This window comes from Dromiciops gliroides, chromosome 1, assembly GCF_019393635.1.
Source record: "Dromiciops gliroides isolate mDroGli1 chromosome 1, mDroGli1.pri, whole genome shotgun sequence".
NCBI classification, from domain to species: Eukaryota; Metazoa; Chordata; class Mammalia; order Microbiotheria; family Microbiotheriidae; genus Dromiciops; species Dromiciops gliroides.
Genome location: NC_057861.1, coordinates 543,850,021 through 543,870,707, shown reverse-complemented (window position 1 = coordinate 543,870,707; position 20,687 = coordinate 543,850,021). Strand labels below are relative to the sequence as shown.

Here is a 20,687-nt window from a genome sequence, read left to right as displayed (position 1 = left end):
CCAAGTACTGTGTTAAATATATTACAAATATTTCATTTGATCCTCACAACTCTGTGAGGTAGGTGTTAATATCATCCCCAATTCACAGCAGAGGATGACCCTAAGGTTTCAAACCTGTTTAATTGAAAAGATAGTGGACACATTCATGGTAATAGGAAGTTCAGAAGAAATGTAAGTTTGGAGGAAAAGACAATGAATTCTACTTCAGACATGATGCCTATGGAACATCTGGTTCAAAATGTCCAACAGACAGTAAATTAATCAGGACGGAAACTCAGGAAGAGACTGGGGCTAGAACTTCCCCCAGTCACCAAAATAATCTTCCTTAAGCTGGGGTCTGACCCCCTCCATGTCCTCTGAATTACTATGGGGTTCCCCATTACCTAAAGGACAGGACAAAATGCTTAGCCTAGCATTGAAGGTGCTCTATAATCTCAGGTCAAACCCACCTTTCCAGCCTAATCTTACCCTCTTCCCTTTCATGCACACTCCACTGCAGTGTGATGTAATTAAAAGAGTGTGGAGTGGGGCAGCTAGGTGGCACAGTGGATAAAGCACAGACCCTGGATGCAGGAGTACCTGAGTTCAAATCCAGCCTCAGACACTTGACACTTACTAGCTGTGTGACCCTGGGCAAGTCACTTAACCCCCATTGCCCTGCAAAAAAAAAAAGAGTGTGGGGTCAGGAACAACCTGGGTCCCAGTGTTGCCTTATCCTGCTAATTCCCGCTTCTGGTAATTGGCAAAGGTAGGTTTCTTAGCCTAGAACGAATTCATTGCTCATCTCTGCTTTGTGAAGTTTTTTGCTCTCTTTAATGGGCAATTCAGGGGGCACCTCTCCCAAGAAGCCTTCCCTGACCATCCAACTCTGTACTCATCTGAAAGTGTTCTCTCTTCTCAAATTATCTGACACTACTTTTTGTTTTTAATCACACTCTACCTTGTACACCACTTTTCTATAAATGTCACATCCTTCCCTTATTATTTCTTGATTGTAAGTAACTGAAGGCAAGGAACTAGTATCTTTGTGGTTTTTTTTTTTCATTTTTTGATTCTCGATGCCCTGTACACAGTAGACACTTAATGTGTTGTTAAAGAATTAAACAAATATTTACCCCCAAATTTAGAGAAACTCTTGTCTTCACAGAAATCTGCATTTATTATGCATTTATTCTGTACACTAGTCATTTGTGTAGTCTGGACACCTGGGTTTGACTCTTATCCTATACACTTACTAGCAGTGTGACCCTGGGCAAATCACTTACCCTTACTGAGCCTTGGTTCTCTTATATTTTTCCACATTAAATGGAAATATCAAATACTTGTAAGACCTACCTCAAAAAAATTGTTGTGAGAAAAGTACTTTGTGATTCTTAAACCACTACAGAAATGTGAGTTATTCTTGTGTGAGGCCTGAGGGAGGACAGGTAACATTACTTAAAGGGAATGGGGCGGGAGGAGGAGTAGCAAAGGTGGCTAAGTGATGAGGGAAGGCTTCCTAGAGAAGATGACATTTGAGCTGGGCTTTAAATGATGGTGAGACATTGTGCTCTAGTAACTCAATAGCGAGGAGCAGCTAGGTGGCACAGTAGGTAGAGTTCTGGGCTTGGAATCAGGAAGACCCTGAGCAAGTCATTTAACCCTGTTTGCCTTAGTTCCTCATCTGTAAGACGAGCTGGAGAAGGAAATGGCAAACCACTCCAGTATCTTTGCCGAGAAAAGGGGTCACAGAGAGTCGGATTTGACTGAACAACAAATGCTAGACAATGAGCCTTGGAGCCAGGAAGACACAAGTTCAAGTTCTGCCTTTAACTAGATTTATTACCCTGCCCAAATTACTTTAACATCTCAGTTCTCTAGGCAGCTCTTTAAGATTATAAATAAAATCTTTAAGATGATAAACTTCAGAGAAGGTACTGGGATGTATACACAGAAAATGTCTTCATCCAGGAGTACTCTATATCAATGAGATCACAAATCTAATCCCTAGACCCCTTTAAGTGATGGTAGCAATGGTAATAGATTTAAGTTTTGCAAAGCACTTCTATGCCTTAATGACCCTCAGGATAAGCTATTATCATTCCCATTTAACAGATGAGGAGAATAAGGATCAGAGAGGTGAATTCCTGACTCTATATTCAGTGATCTTTCTAACGTAAGGCAAACAGGCTGAGGAGATGACTGAGGGAAAGCATGCCTGGTACTCTCTTGAGGCCAGCAAATGAGCTGGAGTTGAAGGCATCTGACCCCAGGGACCTTGTCCATATCCCCCTACTTGTTGCCTCTCTCCACTGAGGAAGCATCACCTAAATACAATCCCTTCCACCCTTCCATCTATGAAGCCGCCACCATGAACTTCTTATTTCCAAGGTCCTTTTTCAACTCTAAAGCCTCTGAATCCCTGATGCCTTGCTAAAAGTCAAGTCAAAAAAAATTATTTATTATACTCCTGTTACATGCCAAGCACTATGCTAAGCCTGGGAATACAAATACAAGCAGAAAGAAAAGCAGTCCCTGCCCTTAAGTGCTTATAGTCTAACGGAGAAAGATAATACCTAAAAAAAGGAAATATAAAGGAGGTTGAAGAGATGAAGGTACCTAGTACAAGGACATTGTAGAGAAAACCCAGGTGTGTCAGGAGTGCAGCAGAAGACAGGAAGGAAAGGTATCAATGGCCCAAGAAGACCCAAGAGGAGCAAGGCCCTGCAGTGCAGAATTGAGGCCTGAGAGATGGCAGAGAGGAGAGAGAAACCAAAAGAACTAGCTGCTCCACAGATTTTCCCAGAGGTCAGCCCTGGGCATAGTAGTCCAATCTGGGGCTCCCTTAGCCTCTACAGGGGACTTTCTATCTGAGACAACCCCCATCCTCTTAAATGAAAATCCTTGCAATACAATAAATTCCACCAGCTGGATGAGGAGCTGAGGTAGCCATATGTGGCTCAAGAAGCAGAAACCATTCTGGAAATATCGGGCATTTCCATCCCCACACCCTCTCCCCTGCCCAGTAACCCTGGCAATGAATTTAGCCCAAGAACCTGTGGTTCTATATGGATATACAGTGATCTGGGAAACAGAGCTATTGTTTCTTTCTTTAAAATTGTTCTTTGTTTGAAGGGGAGGAGGGGTATTTGCTGTTGTTGTTATTATTGTGGAATTTGTTCAACAGGTACAAGGAGACAGTGACCTAAATGGGACGTAGAAGATGAAACCCAACTCCACAAGCTCTCCCCCACATCATTGTGGAGCTGCCACCTTAGGAGAGAAGAGCTGCCCTGTCTGCCAGGCCTGCAGAGCAGGGGAAGGACCAAGGGCCTCCCGTCCTGACATGGCTCAATCCGAAGCTGGTGGCCCAATAGTACCCCAGGGCCAAGCACCCCAGAGCCAGGCACCTCAGGGCCAGGCACCCCAAGGACAGGCACCTCAATGCCAGATACCCCAAGGACAGGCACCTCAGGGCCAGACACCCCAAGGACAGGCACCTCAGGGCCAGGCACCCCAAGGTCAGAAACCCCAGGGCCAAGCACCTCAGGGCCAGACACCCCAAGGCCAGGCATCTCAGGGCCAGGCACCCCAAGGTCAGAAACCCCAGGGCCAAACACCCAAAGGCCTGGCACCCCAGGTTCAGGCACCTCAGGGCCAAGCACTCCAAGGTCAGGCACCCCAAGACCAAGCACCCAAAGGCCAAGCACCCCAAGGCCAGGTACCCCAGGGCCAGGCTCCCAACAGCAAACCCAAGGAGCAGGCAGAACCCCCATGTCCCACCACCCAGAAGGCCCTGGTGACAGGAGGGGGTGGCTACTTTGGGTTCAGTCTGGGTTCCAGCCTTGTCCGGAAAGGGGTCCCAGTGGTTTTGCTCGACATCCAGTGTCCTAAATGGGAAGTGCCCAAAGGAGCTGCTTTCATCCAGGTATGGTTGGGATCACCTTTGTAGAAGAGCCACGTCCACAGACAGACAACTACACTTCTGTAGGGGGAAAAAGGTTTTGTTTTTGTTTTGTGGGGTTGGGGAAAGAGGTTGGCCAAATGGGGAATTTTGTCTATGGAATTAATATTCCAAGTTGGAGAGAACTTGGGGGACAGTGTGAAGGTAAGGGAAGTTGGGTAATAGTCAAGCCATTCATAAACCTTTTCCATCCCACAGACCAAGGTTCATCATGACTCAGTCAGGGATTTAAAATATCATACTTGCCCTGCTCCTAATAACCTAGTAAGACAATGTTTCTTGAACAAGGAAGTCTTTGTCCATCTCAGGGTGAAAACCTGGACTGAGGAAGAAACTGAGGACTCTCCCTCTCCCTCTGTGTTTTGATCCCCCTCCCCATCTCCTCCCTCTCTTATTTTCCAGGGTGACATCCGGGACAGAGAGACCCTATATCAAGCCTGTGAAGGGGTTGACTGTGTCTTCCATGTGGCTTCCTATGGAATGTCAGGTGCTGAAAAGGTGTGATCAAACCCCACCCTTCCTCCCTACCCCCAGGACCTGGGCCCTGGTCCATGGTGGTCAGGGAGATGAGGGGCACAGACACCATGATTGACAAGAGGTGATGAGGGAGTTTCTTCTCCCTTTGTAGTTCTTTGTTTTGTTGTTTTGTTCTATGGGGGGGGTGCAGAAATTTAAAGGAAAAAATTAACTTCTGTGAAGTATTTGGCTTTCTGAGGAAGAAAGAATTCATTTAGCAAAAATCAAAGAATCCATGTCCCCCACCCCAAATTCCCAGCTGAATGAGTTCCTAGTGTGTTTGAGGCACTGTGGTAAGCACCTGAGATATAAAGACAGGAATGAGACAAGAACTTCACAGAATTTGAGTGTACTAATTTGTCTCCCACTCTCCATGTGTGCTTTCTTTCTCTCTTGTTCCTCTCATTCTTTCTTTCTCTCATTTCCCCCTTGTTCCTCTTTGTCTCTCCTTCTCTGTCATTCTTCTCTCTCTCTCTCTCTCTCTCTCTCTCTCTCTCTCTCTCTCTCTCTCTCTCTCTCTCTCTCTCTCTCTCCCACCCTTTCTCTCTGTCTGTGTCTCTCTCTTCCTCTTGTTTTCCCCTTTGTTGTTCCTGTCTTTATCTCTATCTCTGTTTCTCCATCTCTCTGACACACACATGTGGGTCCCAGGAAGATGGAAGCAGAACCAGGATGGGGACACAGGCCAGGGATGGGGAGCCTTGTGTTTTGTTAGCCAAATATACCCAGAGCTTCTAAGGAGGGACCAGAAGCCAAGGTCTCAGTCTTCCTTGGCTTAGGGTGTCTCAGAAGTGACCCAGAGGCATCATGGGTCATAGAGTTGATCTTATTTTCCAAGGGGACTAACTTCCAATGCTGAGTAAGTATCTCCCTGCCTTTGTGTCTCGCCTCATCCAGTGCCCTGAGCTGGGGTGAATGAGAGGCAGTCTGAGAAGATGTGCTTGGGAATCAGTCAGAGCACAAAGGAAGAGTTCCATGTCTCTAGTTCTTAACTTGTCTCTGTCCTACCCCCAAGGGATGGATCAGGGCACTTTTGTTAATGTTTTCCCAGTTCTCCTCTGTACCCCATCCAAGAGAGTAAAAAAGAAGGCCTAGAGCTAGGGGGACAGGAGGTGGAAGCAATGGGAAGGGGCAAAGACATGTGAGAACCCCTGACCCTGCCTGCGGAAACAGAGAGTGACCAAAGAACAGGCTGAAAGGGTTAATAGCTGCCGGCTGTGTACCAGAGAACCCTCCTTTCTTTTTATCTTTATCTTCTTAAAACCAGAAGCAGAGTAATGAAAACAGCACTGGGGTCACAGGATCATATGTTTAGAGCTAGAAGGGACCTTAGAGGTCATCATGTCCATTACCTTCAGATGAGGAAACTGAGGCACAGAGAGGCTAAGTGATTTGCCTAGAGTCACACAGCTAGTAAATATTTGTGGTGGAATTTGAATGACAGTCTTCCTGACTGTAAGTACCCTATCCACTATGCCAGTGCTATCAGACTTAAATAGAACCAGATCCTGGTCTAACTGGTGACTTAGAAAACCACAAATTAACATTATCTACATTGTATTATACTTCTACTGATTTTGTTAAATATTTCCCAATTACATTTTTTTTGGTGAGGCAATTGGGATTAAGTGACTTGCCTAGGGTCACAGAGCTAGTAATTGTTAAGTGTCTGAGGCTGGATTTGAACTCAGGTCCTCCTGAATCCAGGGCCAGTGCTCTATCCACTGTACCACCTAGCTGCCCCCAATTACATTTTAATCTGGTTCAGGCCCCACTCTGAGTGGCCTGTGGCCTTGAGTTTATTGCCTCTCAACAGGACCTGGGTATTTTAAATCCCACTTCTGACACTACTTGTGTGACACACTGGACAAATTTCTTAATTTCCCCAGGCCTCAGTTTCCTCATCTGTAAAAATGGGAGGGACCTGGATTCCATGGCTTCTGAATCTATGATTCTGCGATCCAGTGATCTCCCCCTACCTCCCCAAGGGTATATTCACACACACACACACACACACACACACACACAAGCCCTAACCTTGCTAGAGCCTGAATCTGCTGCCTCAACATTCAGCATGTATGGGGGAGACTCAGCAACTTTTGTCCCATTTTCTTCTTGTAGCTGCATAAAGAACAGATTGAATCTGTAAACATTGGCGGAACTAAAATAGTGATTGACGGTAGGAGCTCAGCTGCCCACTCCCTAGTGCTGTGGCCTGAATCTGCAAGAGTGCTGTGCTCTGTCCTGACCTTTCCTCTCCTCTCCTCTTTTCTCTTTTGGAGAAACTGTTCACTGACCACAAAGCCCAACTGAGCATCTGAAAGAGCTGAACTGGGAATCCTTCTGTGGACAAAGTTCCCATTGACATGGGAAGAGCCTGACCCACCTCCCAGAAAGTGGAGGGGCAGGGATCCCCTATTCTTTCGTTGTTGTGTGGCCTGCACTGGAGCATTTCCATCTCTCCCTCCCTCTCTCGATCTCTCTCCAAACTGGACCTACGGGGGATTGGTCAATTTGAGTTCTGCCACCCTAAGGTCATGCTGAGGGGGTGGTTGACATGTCCATAGACTTAAATATGGAGGTGATAAAAAGAGGGGAAGTAGGGGTGAAGAAGAAGAAGAGAAGGGAGGATTATGGGACCCCAGGGATGTTCATTCAGTTTCAGATTAAAACCACTTTTAAGTGTTTCCAGCCCAGAAGGTAGAGGCTGACTGCTAGGAATGGGAGGAATAGAAGGAATAGAAACTACTGAAAATGGAAGAAATGAAGTATCAAGGGATTCATTAAGCATGGCCCCTCCTCAATATCCTGGCCTGGAAGCCTCCAAACTTCATTTCTTGATATTTGGTCTCCCAGTAGTTAAAACCCTAGACTTGAAATCAGGAAGACCTGAGTTCAAATCCTGCTCCAGCCACTGTGACACTGTTCAAGTCACTTCATCTTTTTTCTACCCCATTTCCTTATATGCAAAATGGGCATAATAACAAGGTTGTCAAATGTAATACTGTTTACAAACCACTTTGCAAACTTAAAGCACCATATAAATAAACATTCCACATTGATGTTACTCCTGAAAATCCTGTCCCTAAGGCTATCTAGCAACCTATCCTGTGTATACAGTTGTTCTTACCAATAGCTTAGAGCCACCACATACCCAAAGAATGACGCTTCATCTAGCATTCTTTTTTTGTTTGTTTGTTTGTTTTGCAGGGCAATGAGGGTTAAGTGACTTGCCCAGGGTCACACAGCTAGTAAGTGTCAAGTGTCTGAGGCTGGATTTGAACTCAGATTCTCCTGAATCCAGGGCCAGTGCTTTATACACTGTGCCACCTTGCTGTCCCTTCATCTAGCATTCTTGTCTTAGTAAGGGCAAGGCGTACAACTTATCACCTGAACACAGGGACCCCAGTTTTATCAGTGCTTCAAGGCATCATCTTGTGTCTGAGGAGACCCACAACTCTGGCTGTGTCCAAAAGAGCAAAGGCATTCATAGCAAGGAGAGGTGGTCCCTTCTGAAGGGAATGTGCCTGGTTATTATTTCCCTTGTGGACACCTCCCCAGTCATCTCCTTCTTCCCAGCAGGTCCTCTGTGTTGTGTGTGTGTGTGTGTGTGTTTGCAAATGTATATGTTTGTATACGTACACTGGTGTTTTGTATGTATATGTTTGTGCGGATAGTCTGCATCAAACGGCAAATTCCGAGGCTCATCTACACCAGCACAGTCAACGTTGCGTTTGGGGGAAAGCCCATCCAGCAGGGTGATGAAGACTCCGTGCCATATTTCCCTCTCGAAAAGGTACCGGGCTCCTTGGGAGAAGACTAGGTTGGGTAAAGAAGGGTAAACCCACCATCCTACTTGAAATGATGTAGACTTCTTTCCCTTGTCTATTCTCTCACCCCTATCTCTCTGTCTGAAGCTGAGTAATGAATTAGGCAAAGGTAGGTGGTACCATGGATAGAGTACCAGGCCTGGAGTCAGGAAGACCTGAGTTCAAATTTGGCCTCAGACACCTACTTAGTTGTGTGACCCTGGCCAAGTCACTTCACCCTGTTTACTTCCATTTCCCCATCTGTAAAATGAGCTGGAGAAGGAAGTAACAACCACTTCAGGATTTTTGCCAAGAAAACCTCAAAAGGGATGTTCACAAAGAATCAAAAATCACTCAACAACAATAACAATTATAAGACAGTCTTAAATGACTTCCCTCAAAAGGCGTGTCTATGTCATCCCTCCCACCCCATCCCCAACTCAATAAATTCCAGTGGTTCCCTTTTACCTCTCAGATCAAAATATAAAGTGCCAAGTGGTTGGCATTTAGAGCTACTCACAACCTAGCATCAGCCTGCTTTTTGTTTTTTTTTAATTTAAAAAAATTTTTTTTAGTGAGGCAATTGGGGTTAAGTGACTTGCCCAGGGTCACACAGCTAGTAAGTGTTAAGTGTCTGAGGCCAGATTTGAACTCAGGTACTCCTGACTCCAGGGCCGGTGCTTTATCCACTGCGCCACCTAGCTACCCCGCCAGCCTGCTTTTTAAACCCTCCTATATTATTCCCTTCCTTGTACTCTGCTTTCAACCATACTGGCCCATTTGCTGTTACTCACATGCTGCGATCTATCTCCATGTCTTTGTACTGACTGTTGCACCCGGCCCTGCCCCTTGCTCCCTTCCAACTTCAGCTCAAATAGCACCTTTTTCCTATCCCTGCCCCACCCTAGCCCTCTTCCCCCACCAACTGCTAGCACCTTCCCCTCCAAGGTTACCTTATATCTCCTTTAGATATATCTTGTATATTGTTACAGATGTGCTTTATATAGCTGTACATGTCTCTTAAGTCAGTCCCTACCCCAGCCACCTTCCATTGTATTTTGTTTCTTTCTGGCCTCCCCACTATTTCTCCTACACCCTCTACCCCTCCATATCCAAGCTGTTGCCAAGGTCTGTCGGTTTCACCTCTGTGGGACGTCTCTCCAACAAGTCCCCTTCTCTCCTCTGACAGTGATAACGCTCTGATGTTCAGCTCATCATGCCTGGGATCAGTGCAGTAGCCTGCTGGTGGGTCTGCCTTGTCTCAAGTCTCTCCCCACTCGGGTTCATCCTCCAATCCACCGCTAAAGTGATTTTCCAAAAGCACAGGTCTAATCATGTCAACCCCCTACTCATTAAACTCTAGAGGCTTCCTATTGCCTCCAGGAGCAAATACAAAATGCTCTGTTTGGCATTCAAAACCCTTTGTAACCTAGCCGCCTTTTACCTTTCCAGTGTTCTTCCACACCTTCTTCCCTTCGTGTCCTCTTCATTCCAGTGGCTGTTCCACAAACAAGCCACTCCATCCATCTCTTGACTCTGGGCATTTTCTCTGGCTGTCCCCCTTTGCCTGGAACAATCTCTCTCTTCCACTCTGACTGCCGATGTCCCTGGCTTTCTTTAAGTCGCAACTGCAATCCCATTTTTAACCAGAAACCTTTCCCAACCTTTCTTAATCTGGTGCATTCCCTTTATTAATTGTTTTCTACGTATCCTGTATATAGCTTGCTTTGTCTAGATGTGTGTGCATGTTGCCTCTCCATTATGTTGTTTGTTTTTTTGGTGAGGCAATTGGGGTTAAGTGACTTGCCCAGGGTCACACATCTAGTAAGTGTTAAGTGTCTGGGGCCGGATTTGAACTCAGGTCCTCCTGACTCTAGGGCCGGTGCGCTATCCACTGTGCCACCTAGCTGCCCCCCCCCCATTATGTTGTAAGCTCCTTGAAGTTAGGAACTAGCTTTTGACTCTTTGTATCCCCAGAGTTTAACGCAGGACCTGGCTTGTAGTAAGTGTTTGATAAATGTTTATTGATTGATTACTTTGTATCCCCAGTGCCTAGGACAGTGCCTGGCATATTGTAGGTGCTTTATAAATATTCACTTAATCAATTGATGACAATAATACCATGGTAGAGGATCCATCTCTGTAAGGGAGTATAGGACCTTGAACTGAGTGTGGCACTCTAACAGCAACTTGTTCTTAATTCAGAAGTTGCGGTCAACCCAGAGGGAAGTTGATCCAGGTTACTGCTGCTACCCTAGTCCACTGAACTATAACTCTGGAATCTTGCATTAGATATGATTGTAGCCCCTTATTATCAGCAAGAGAGCTGATGGGAAGTTTAGTTTTTCCCAAGTGGAAAAAGGGACTGAAGGATCATGGGCAGTGGAAATCCAGGAGCTTTTGGAGTGTGAATTAGGCTCTCACTAGGCCAATGCAAGGGAAGGGCACTGCTACCCCCAAATCGTATATAATCATGAGCAGTTAGAGCCTTGTCTGGCTCCCAGACCCACTTAAGGAGTGACTTACCTGTATAGAATTTATTGCTGTACTAGGACCTGTTAAATTTTTCCCTCCTGTACTTCATCCTCCTCTTCTACCTCACTACTGCCTGGCAAACTGACATCTCTCACCCTCAAGACTCCCTGCTGGCTCTGAACTTTTTTTATTTGCTGCCTATACTTAACAGGAATACTGAGCTTTATCTCCAGATATGAGTGAGCCACACTTAGACTTAACTATGAACCTATAACAAAATATTCTCTTTCTCCTCTCTTTTTCTCTCTTCTACTCAATTCTTTCCTCCTTCATCCCCATATGCAATCTCAGCTTCTAGGTCCTATTAATTCTATCTTCATAACACCTCTCAAATACTTCCCCTTCTCTTCATGCAAATGGCCACTAATCTAGCTCAGGATCTCTTCACCTTTTGCCTAAATTAGCCTCCTGATTTGTCTTCTTGCTTCTATTTTCATTTCTTTCTAATCCATCTTCCACAAAACTACCAAAATAGCCTATTTAAAGCATGTCACTCCACTACTCAAGGAATTTTCAATGGCTACTTGGTGTCTCTGACATAAAATACAAATTCCTCAGCCTGGCATTTAAGGGGCTTCATAATCTGGCTCCAATCCACTTTTCCAGTCTCATCACTCCCCTTAATGCACTTTGATCCAGTCAAAATGGCCATGAAGCAGGAACAGCTACGTGGCACAGTGGATAGAGTACTGGCTCTGGAGTCAGGAGAACCTGAGTTCAAATCTGGCCTCAGACACTTGATACTTACTAGCTATGTGACCCTGGGCAAGTCGCTTAACCCCATTGCCTCACCAAAGAGGAAGAGAAGAAGAAAGAAGAAGAAGAAGTCAAAGGAGCCAACAACCACCACACCAAAAAGGGGGATGGGGGGGGGGGGAAATGGCAGTGAAGTGACATTTCATCTCCTGCTTCCAAGCACAAAAGGCCCCCTGTGCCTGGAATGCACTTCCTCTTCATCTCTGCCTTTCAGAATCCTTTTCTTCCTTTAAGGCTCAGCTCAGGTTCTGCATCTTTTGTGAAGTCTTCCCTGATCCCCCTTAGATGTTAGTCGTTTTTAGTGCTAAAATTATATTTACTTAAGTATGTGTTGCTTCCTTTCAGTAGAATGAAATCTCCCAGAGGGAAGGGACAGCTTTGTTTTTGTCTTTCTATTCACAGTACCTTGTTTGTCATTTTTATACATTTTTGTTTAATTGAATTGAGTGGTAATGTTAGACTTAGAGGTAGGAAACCTAGGTTACTTCTTACTGACTATATAGCCTAACTTCTCATCCTCAGTTTCTTCATCTATTAAATAGGGCTAAAATTATTTCTACTAACTACTTCATAATATTACTATAAAGAAATCACAGTGTAAACGATAAAATGCTATAATAAGGTAAACTCTTGGGAAAGTGGAAAGACAAATTTCATTTGTCCCCCTAACTTGGGACAGAATAGCATCTAAAGTAGCCTGGGCAGAATGGGAAGTGAGGCAAAAGCTGAAATAATTTTATAAACTGGAAAGCATTTATGTAAATGTGAATCATTAAGGATTTAAGGGATCAATTCATCTATCCCCCTCCAAATTCAGTACAGGACAGCTCCCCAGCATAGCCTAGACAGATTGGGAAAGAGGGCAAAAGCCCTCAAATAGTTCATACAGAAGGGGTGTCCCAAAGTGCATGTCTGAAAATAAGAACAAAGAGGGGAGGGAGTAGAAGATTCAATCCCATCCCAAGGAGGTTTCATCTCACATCCTGAGCTGCAGGCACCTCTTTAGTAGAGACTCCCCAGAGAGCATCCCTAGTAGAGGTAGTTATTGGTGAGGCTCAAGCAGCCCTGCTTATTAACTTCCCCTGTGGCTCTTTTCTCCCTGCTTCAGCACATTGACCACTATTCACGGACCAAAGCCGTGGCAGACCAGCTGATCCTCACATCCAATGGAACTCCACTCCCTGGTATGATGGGATCAAGGCACACTTGTGCCTATTTGGAGATAGGAGGAGGAAGGCACTATAGGACATGGGGAGTGAACTTTGCTGCCCCAGAAATGTTCTCAGTTTGTTTTAAATTGATCACAGACTTTCAGAGTTGGAAAGGAGTCCCTCGTTCATCTGGTCCAAACCATATGCAACCCCCTAAAATGAATCCCTACCACAACGCAGAGACAAGTGCTCATCCAGGTTTTGCTGAAAGACTCCTGCCAACTCACCAAAAGGCCCATTCATTTTTGGACACTTTTAAATTGTTACAGTTTTCCCTCATTTCAAGCCTAAACTTTATAGTTTTTACCTGTTGATTTTTGTTCTGCCCTCTAGAACCAAACAAAACAAGACTAATTCCCCATCCACATGACAGCTAACGTGTCCCTTCTGAGTCTTCTCTTCTGTAGACTTAACACCCCAGTATTTTGCAAATGATCCTCATAGAGATGGTGCTCATAGACCTTCACCATCTGTTTTGTCCTCCAGACACTCTCCAGTGCATCAGTGTCTTTCCTAAATTGGGGCGCTCAATGGGTTTTCAGACCCATTTGGGGGTCTAAACTATAAATCCTAGATTTCACCCCCATCCTCCAAAAGAATATCAGCTAAAATATTTGATGTGACACTGACTATTGCTATTGTCCTCTGTGTGTGTGTGTCTGTGTAGGCAATGTAGCAGGCAGTGAACTGCATCTTCTCCTCCCCCAAACCACAATTCCAATGAAAGTGTAAAAATGTCAGGGGTGATGAAAGATTCAAGCAATTCCACCTTCACTTCCCAATGAGACAAATCAGGAGCACTAGCTCCTTTTCCTGATCCCAGGGTATCCCTCCACTCTCAGTTACAGATCTCATTTTTTAAAATCTAGCTTTCCTGTTGCAGGGTTGCTCTCCTGCCCAAGCAAACGTGGCTTCTGGCTCATACCTCTGTCTTCGGCCCAGCAGCTTCTGCGGCAGACACCCGATCCTCCTGCTTAGAATTATTTATCAGAGCATCCCCTGAGTTTTCCATGTTGAGGAGAGTCATGTATACCCTAGCAGGCTGTCTGCTTACCTGGGCAGCATGCTTACCAACAATGAAGATAAGCTGCAACCTAATCCCTGTGCCCAGGTGACCTAGAGTTTAAAATTAGACGTGAGCCATTTACAGAAAGGACTCTCCTTACCTAGTCACTAACCAGGGATGCAGCCCCTAGGGGTCACCTGGGAGAGTTTCTAGCCCTGGCCTTTTGCAGAAGGAGCAGCACCTATCAAAGCTTGACCCTACCTGACCCATTTGACACCCTGAGCTCTAGGAAATCTTCCTCGATTGCTTGTGACTACCTGTCCTCCAAGGACAGGAATTTTTAGGTGGTCACTTGGGTCACTTTCTAGGTAGTCATCTCCAAGAAAGCTAGATCCTATCCCTGGCTTGGTCATTAATTCACTGTGTGACCTTAAATAAGGGACCACCTCTTCCTGGGCATTAGGGTTTTCTCATCTGTAAAATTGGGGTGGGGGTGGGGACTAGGGTTGGACTACGTGATCCCTAGGGTCCCTTCCAGCTCCAAAATTCCATTCTTCTATGATTCACATGGGTGGATTCAGCCAGTGTGTGGTGAGGGGGTGTTAGGAATAGATTATCATTATACTATCTAGTCATTTCTATGATATAAGTAAAACAATATTTAAGAGGAATTCAGTCCTTTTTGAGTGAAGATGACAGTACTAACTCATCACCACACCCACCAAAGATGTATACTTAAGAGTCATGACTTTCAAGGATATGAGGATGAATTTGCATTCCCTTGTGACATCCTCGAGACAGCTGGCTGGGGGGTGGGGACAGGTACTACCTGTGCCAATGAGCTATAATGAAGCTATTCAGAAGTAAAGCCCATGACCTTGAGCCTCCTTCGTAAATATTTTCCACTTGAGGAACAATGGGCACTGGTATGACTACCTTCCCTGCCACCATGGGCTACAATGGAGGAGCAGGATATGGCCATCCTTACTCCTTTGACGCACTGTTCTGGATAGAACAAAACAGGCTGCCCTTTTACAGGTCATTTCCGTAAAGGGCTAAGCACAGGCACCCTGGATATAATGAGCCTGGTTAGTGAGTAAATCTTTAAATGGAGTGTTTTGATTAGTCCTTTCCCAAGATGCAATGTGGTCTTGAATAACCATTCCCTTGTTCTGTGGACCATCTGAATGCCATCTTCTCTGTATCCTAGGAGGAGGGACCTTGAGAACATGTGTCCTTCGTCCCCCAGGCATCTATGGACCAGAAGAGCAGAGGCATCTTCCCCGAGTGGCGGTAGGTACTCTTGCCCTAGCAGCTACAATGGAGTCAGAAGGCAAACTCAGTATCAAGAGTCTTGTTCAAATCAATAAAATTCAACAAATATTAAGCACCTAGTATGTGCACAGCATTGGGGATACAAAGAAAGGCCAAAGGGGGCAGCCAGGAGGCTCAGTGAATAAAGCACTGGCCCTGGATTCAGGAGGGCCTGAGTTCAAATCCAACCTCAGACACTTGACACTTACTAGCTATGTGACCCTGGGCAAGTCGCTTAACCCTCATTGCCCTGCCAAAAAAAAAAAAAAAAGCCAAAAAAAATACCAGTCCCTATCTTTAAGGAATTCACATTATAATGGAGGAGATGATATGTAAATAACTAAATACATGCAAGAATAGATGAAGGTAATCTGAAAGGGAGAGGAATTAGGCAATAGTAATTATTAAGTGCCTACTGGGTGCCGGCATTGAGGATACAAAGATAGTCAGTTTGAGATACCAGGAAATGCAGAAATCCTGCAGACAATAGGATTTGAACTGAATCTTGAAGGAAGCCAGGGAATCTAAGAGGATGTGAAGGGTCAGAGTGTGGTAGGCATGGCAGACAGCCAGTGCAAAGGAATGGAGGTGGGTGATTGAGTCTCATAGTCAAAGAACTTTAACTAGGTTAGTATATGGCTGGATCACCAATTGCATGAAGTGTAAAAAATGGTGCAAAAAGGTTAGAAAGTAGCCAGGTTACAAAGGGCTTTAAATGCCATCTGGGGGTTTCTTGGCTAAGATACTAAAGTAGTTTGCTTTCTTTCTCCAGATCATTTTACAAATGAGGAATTGGGACAAAAAGGGTGAAATTATTGCCGAAGGTCACACAGCTAGTAAGTGTCTGAGGCAGAATTCAAACTCATGAAGATGAGTTTTCCTGACTCCAGGCCCAGCACTCTATCTGCTTTGCCACCTAACTGCCCTATTAGGTAGCTACTAGAGCTCAAATCTAATGAGAGAAAGGACAAGTACACAAATAACTATGATAGAAGGAAAATTAGATAAGCAGAAAGGAGAGAGGTTAACACAAAGTGCTATGAGAAATTGGAGAAGGAATAGATCATTGTTTGCTGGGGATGTGGAAGAGTCAGAGGTTTTGTGGATGGTATCTGTTACTGGGGACACAAAGAAAGGCAAAAGGTGAAAGGAGAAATTTTGGAACAGTCACTAAAGGAAGTCTAGGGAAGAATAAAAAGATTATAGGATAAGAATAAAGAAGAAAAGAAGAAGAAAAGGATTAAGAATAAAAGACCCAGGGGCGGCTAGGTGGTGCAATGGATAGAGCACCGGCCCTGGAGTCAGGAGTACCTGAGTTCAAATCTGGCCTCAGATGGTTGACACTTACTAGCTGTGTGACCCTGGGCAAGTCACTTAACCCCAATTGCCTCACTTAAAAAAAAAAAAAAGAATAAGAGACCCAGTTGAGAATAGATAACAGATTTTTGGTAGTCAGCTCAGATGTGTGATTTCCTCTAACTACATTTAGCAGTATGGAAGTAAGCAGAGAATGGAGATAATGGGAGCAACAAGTATTTATGAAGTACCCTACCATGCCCCAGGCACTGTGCTAAACTCAAGGGATACTTTTTTTTAATTTAATTTTTTTTCATTTAATTTTTTTAAAAATAGCCCCTGCCCTCAAGAAGTTCACAATGTAAAGGAAGGGGCAATGTGCAAACAACTACATAGGAACAAGAGATTCATAGGATAAATTGGACATAATCTCAGAGGGAAGGCATTAACCTTTAGAAAGCTTTAGAAAGGCTTTTTGAAGAAGATGGGATTTTAGCTGAATCTTGAAGGAAGTCAGAAGGTAGAACTGATGAGAGAAGGAGTTCCAAGCATGAGAAACAGCTAGTAAAAATTTCTTGTTGGAGAACAAAACAGCAACTCATGGTTGGAGAAGGAGAGCAGGGAAGAATCCTTTAGTAGGACCTGTTAAGGAGTCTCCTCAACTTGCCTTTCTGAGTCACCATATTTTCCAGAAACACTGGACCCAGCATATCCAAAAGGTCCCAAAGGCATCTAAGATGAAACCCACCACACCCACCTACCTACCATGCACCAAGTTGACATAATTTGTTGTTTACACTCCAAGCTGATCTCCTTGTATATCCTTGGGAGTCAAGACAGGTGCCAGTCAGCACTAGACAGAGAAGTTGCTTATGCAGGTGGGACCCTTGTAGATAAGCAGACCATCCTATCTTCATGGTCTAGCAGTTTTACATGATTTCTCCTCCTGCTCCCATTTAGGAGATTTCTGTTTCCTTGTCCTTCCTTTGTTGTAATCTCATAAATATGCAAGTTTCTATTTGGATTATGAGCTCTTTGTGTTTGCTTAGGGTTCCACAAGCTTAGGATGCTCTTGTAATAAATCTAGTTCCAACACAATGTCTCATGAACTTGTGACACTGTGGTTAACAGACCTGAAGTTTCCCTGACTCTCCTAAGATCCCCAACTGTTCCAGAGGTCAAATCTGTGCTTTCTCCCTCTCACTATCAGGGTAGCATCAGGAAGAGATTATTCACCTTCAAATTTGGGGATCCCAGGACACGTATGAACTGGGTCCACGTCCAGAACCTGGTCCAGGCACACCTTCTGGCTGCAGAGGCACTCACTGCAAACAAAAGCTACATTGCGGTAAGGTCTGGACCCCTTCCTCTGTTCAGTCTCTGGCTAGCTATCTAAACCCCTATCAGCTGGCCAAAGGAGAGGTCTTCTCAGGGAAAGATTCCTGAAGGAAGTGGCACTCCCTCCTCACCTTTGTCTCATGGAGTCCCTCTCCTTTAAGATCCATCTTCTTCAGGAAGTCTTTCCTGTTCTACCCACCCTCAAATGTTAAGTCTCTTCTCTCCCATAGTCCCTTATATTTAACTACTTTGTACATATGCATACACACACACAAATATATATGTTTTATATATATATACATATATGTGCATTTATCCAGTTTATATTTATGTTGTAAATATTTTTGTATGTGTGGTATCTGTAAAAAAAAAAAAAGGGCAGCTAAGTGGTATAGTAGATAGAGTACTGGGTAAGGAGTCAGGAAGAGTCATCTCCTTGAGTTCAAATCTGGCCTCAGATACTAGCTGTATGACCCTGGACAAGTCACTTAACCCTATTTGCCTCAGTTTCCTCATCTGTAAAATGAACTGGAAAAGGAAATGGCAAACCACTCCAGGATCTTTGCCAAGAAAACCCCAAATGGGATCACAGAGAGTTGGACATGACCGAAACAACTTAATAACAAATCTTTGTAAAATAAGGCCAATAATAGCACTTCACAAAGTGGTTGTAAGAATGAAACAAGGTAATATTTGTAAAGCGTTTTAGCACAGTGTCTGGCAAACATTAGACACTTAATGAATGTTTATTCCCTTTCCTTCCTCTATCCATCAGCTCCTCAAGTAGAAAGCTTGCTCAAAAAATATTTAATCAACTTGTTGGGTTGGAGTAGAAGGTTTGTCTAGGTAACTAGTGGGATATTATGGCTGTTTAAGGTATTTAATAGAAATACAACAAGTTTTCTCAATAACTTCAGAATGTTATTCAAGTGACCCATTAGGTAAAATATCAAATGCCCATAAAACCACACAATTAATATCATAAAATACTTTTATCATAAAAAGGACATAGAATCATTTTATTCTTTCCATTTGTATCCCTAGTTGCTAGCACACTGCCTATCATGTGGCAGGTGCTTAATAAATACTTCTTGATTCGTTGATTGGCTTCAGTTGTGCCTTGGGCAGAAGGATTAGGTCACCTGTGATCTTAGAGCAGCTTCACTAGATAAAGTTGTTTACACAGAGACAAAATATTAGAGCTAGAGGGAACCTTAGAAATCACCTCATCCAACTGTCCCCCACCCTGAAATGAGTAAGAAAGCATTTATCAAGTACTTACTATGGGCCGGGCACTATGCTACATGCACACAAATACAGAAGCAAAGACAAATCCCTGTCCTCAAGGACCTTATATTTTAGGAGGAAGAGCTAACACATGGAAGACAGTAGTAGCTAGGACAGGGAAGTCACGGGAATTTTGAGTGGAGCCATAAGGTAGCTAATTGACATTTCCTGAAACAATGGAAATATTGATGTGACCATCTGTTTCCATAGCAAGAGTGGAAGGAAGTGAGGAGTGTGACAGAAAGATGGTTGGAATCAAGTATGACTGGGTGGAGAGATGTCTGTCTGGGGTCAGCTAAATATAATAAGTTCTCACCCATCAGAGGGGCAAGGCAGCTAAGTGGCATAGTGAATACAGTGCAGGGCCTGGAGACAAGAAGACTCCTCTTTATTATTTCAAATCTGGCCTCAAACATTTACTAGCTGTGTGACCCTGGGCAAGTCACTTTACCCTGTCTGCCTTAGTTCCTCATCTATAAAATGAGCTGAAGAAAGAAATGGCAAACCATTCTAGTAACTTTGCCAAGAAAATCCCAAATGGGGTCACAAATAGGGGCACGACTGAAAATGGCTTAACACCCATTACTACACCCATTTTATAGATAAAGAAACTAAGACCAGGAGCCACTAGGTGGTGCAGTGGATAAAGCACTGGCCCTGGATTCAGGAGGACCTGAATTCAAATCTGGCCTCAGACACTTGACACTTACTTAACCCTCATTGCCCTGCCAAAAAAGGAAGGAAGGAAGGAAGGAAGGAAGGAAGGAAGGAAGGAAGGAAGGAAGGAAGGAAGGAAGGAAGGAAGGAAGGAAGGAAGGAAGGAAGGAAGGAAGGAAGGAAGGAAGGAAGGAAGGAAGGAAGGAAGGAAGGAAGGAAGGAACTATGACCCAACAAAGTGAAGTAACTTACCCAAAAATCATAAAGGTGGTTGATGGTGGACCAGGACTAGAATCCAAGTCTCCCAACTTTTAGTGCAATTACAACTCTTTCTATTATAGCAACTATACCAACAGAATTGGTCCATAGAGAGGATATAGTGAGCTCAGACTTAGTCATACAGCCTTGAGAGCTGAGTTTTACTGAATATAAAAGCTATGGCCCTGGGCCTTTATATCTCCTCCACTCAAAACAGGGAGAAAAATAAAAAGAAGTATCACATACTAAAATATTGTTCCATATCACGCAGAATAGCAGAACAATTCAACCTATTCAATAAGCCAATCAATCAATGAACAAACATTTATTAAGCACCTACTATGTTCAAGGTACTGGGCTAGGCACTAGAGATGCAAATACAAATAATGACAAAATCCTTCTCTCAAGGAGTTGACATTCTTTTTTTTGTTTGTTTTTGTTTTTTGCGGGGCAATGGGGGTTAAGTGACTTGCCCAGGGTCACACAGCTAGTAAGTGTCAAGTGTCTGAGGCCGGATTTGAACCCAGGTACTCCTGAATCCAAGGCTGGTACTTTATCCACTGCGCCACCTAGCCGCCCCAAGGAGTTGACATTCTAAAAGAGGAGACAAGTATAGACAGATAGAGAGATAGTTGGTATAGATATAGATGTGATTGTAGGTATAGATGTAAATATACATCTAATGTAGATGTAGATAGAGACAGATATAGATAGGGATATAGATGTGGACATAGATCTAGGTATAGGTATGGATATGGATAAGG

General features: G+C 44.1%; 1 protein-coding gene across 1 annotated transcript in view; it reads left to right on the top strand.

The window, feature by feature from the left end:
* Positions 1 to 20,687, top strand: part of SDR42E2 (short chain dehydrogenase/reductase family 42E, member 2) — a 44,204-nt gene that overhangs the window by 9,887 nt on the left and 13,630 nt on the right. Inside the window, exons 2-8 of the mRNA XM_043975926.1 lie at positions 3,167 to 3,907; positions 4,346 to 4,441; positions 6,578 to 6,635; positions 8,134 to 8,252; positions 12,665 to 12,740; positions 14,984 to 15,066; positions 17,594 to 17,731. Of these exons, the coding sequence (XP_043831861.1) occupies positions 3,203 to 3,907; positions 4,346 to 4,441; positions 6,578 to 6,635; positions 8,134 to 8,252; positions 12,665 to 12,740; positions 14,984 to 15,066; positions 17,594 to 17,731 (1,275 nt within the window). The 5' untranslated portion in view covers positions 3,167 to 3,202. The remainder of the gene's footprint in view (positions 1 to 3,166; positions 3,908 to 4,345; positions 4,442 to 6,577; positions 6,636 to 8,133; positions 8,253 to 12,664; positions 12,741 to 14,983; positions 15,067 to 17,593; positions 17,732 to 20,687) is intronic.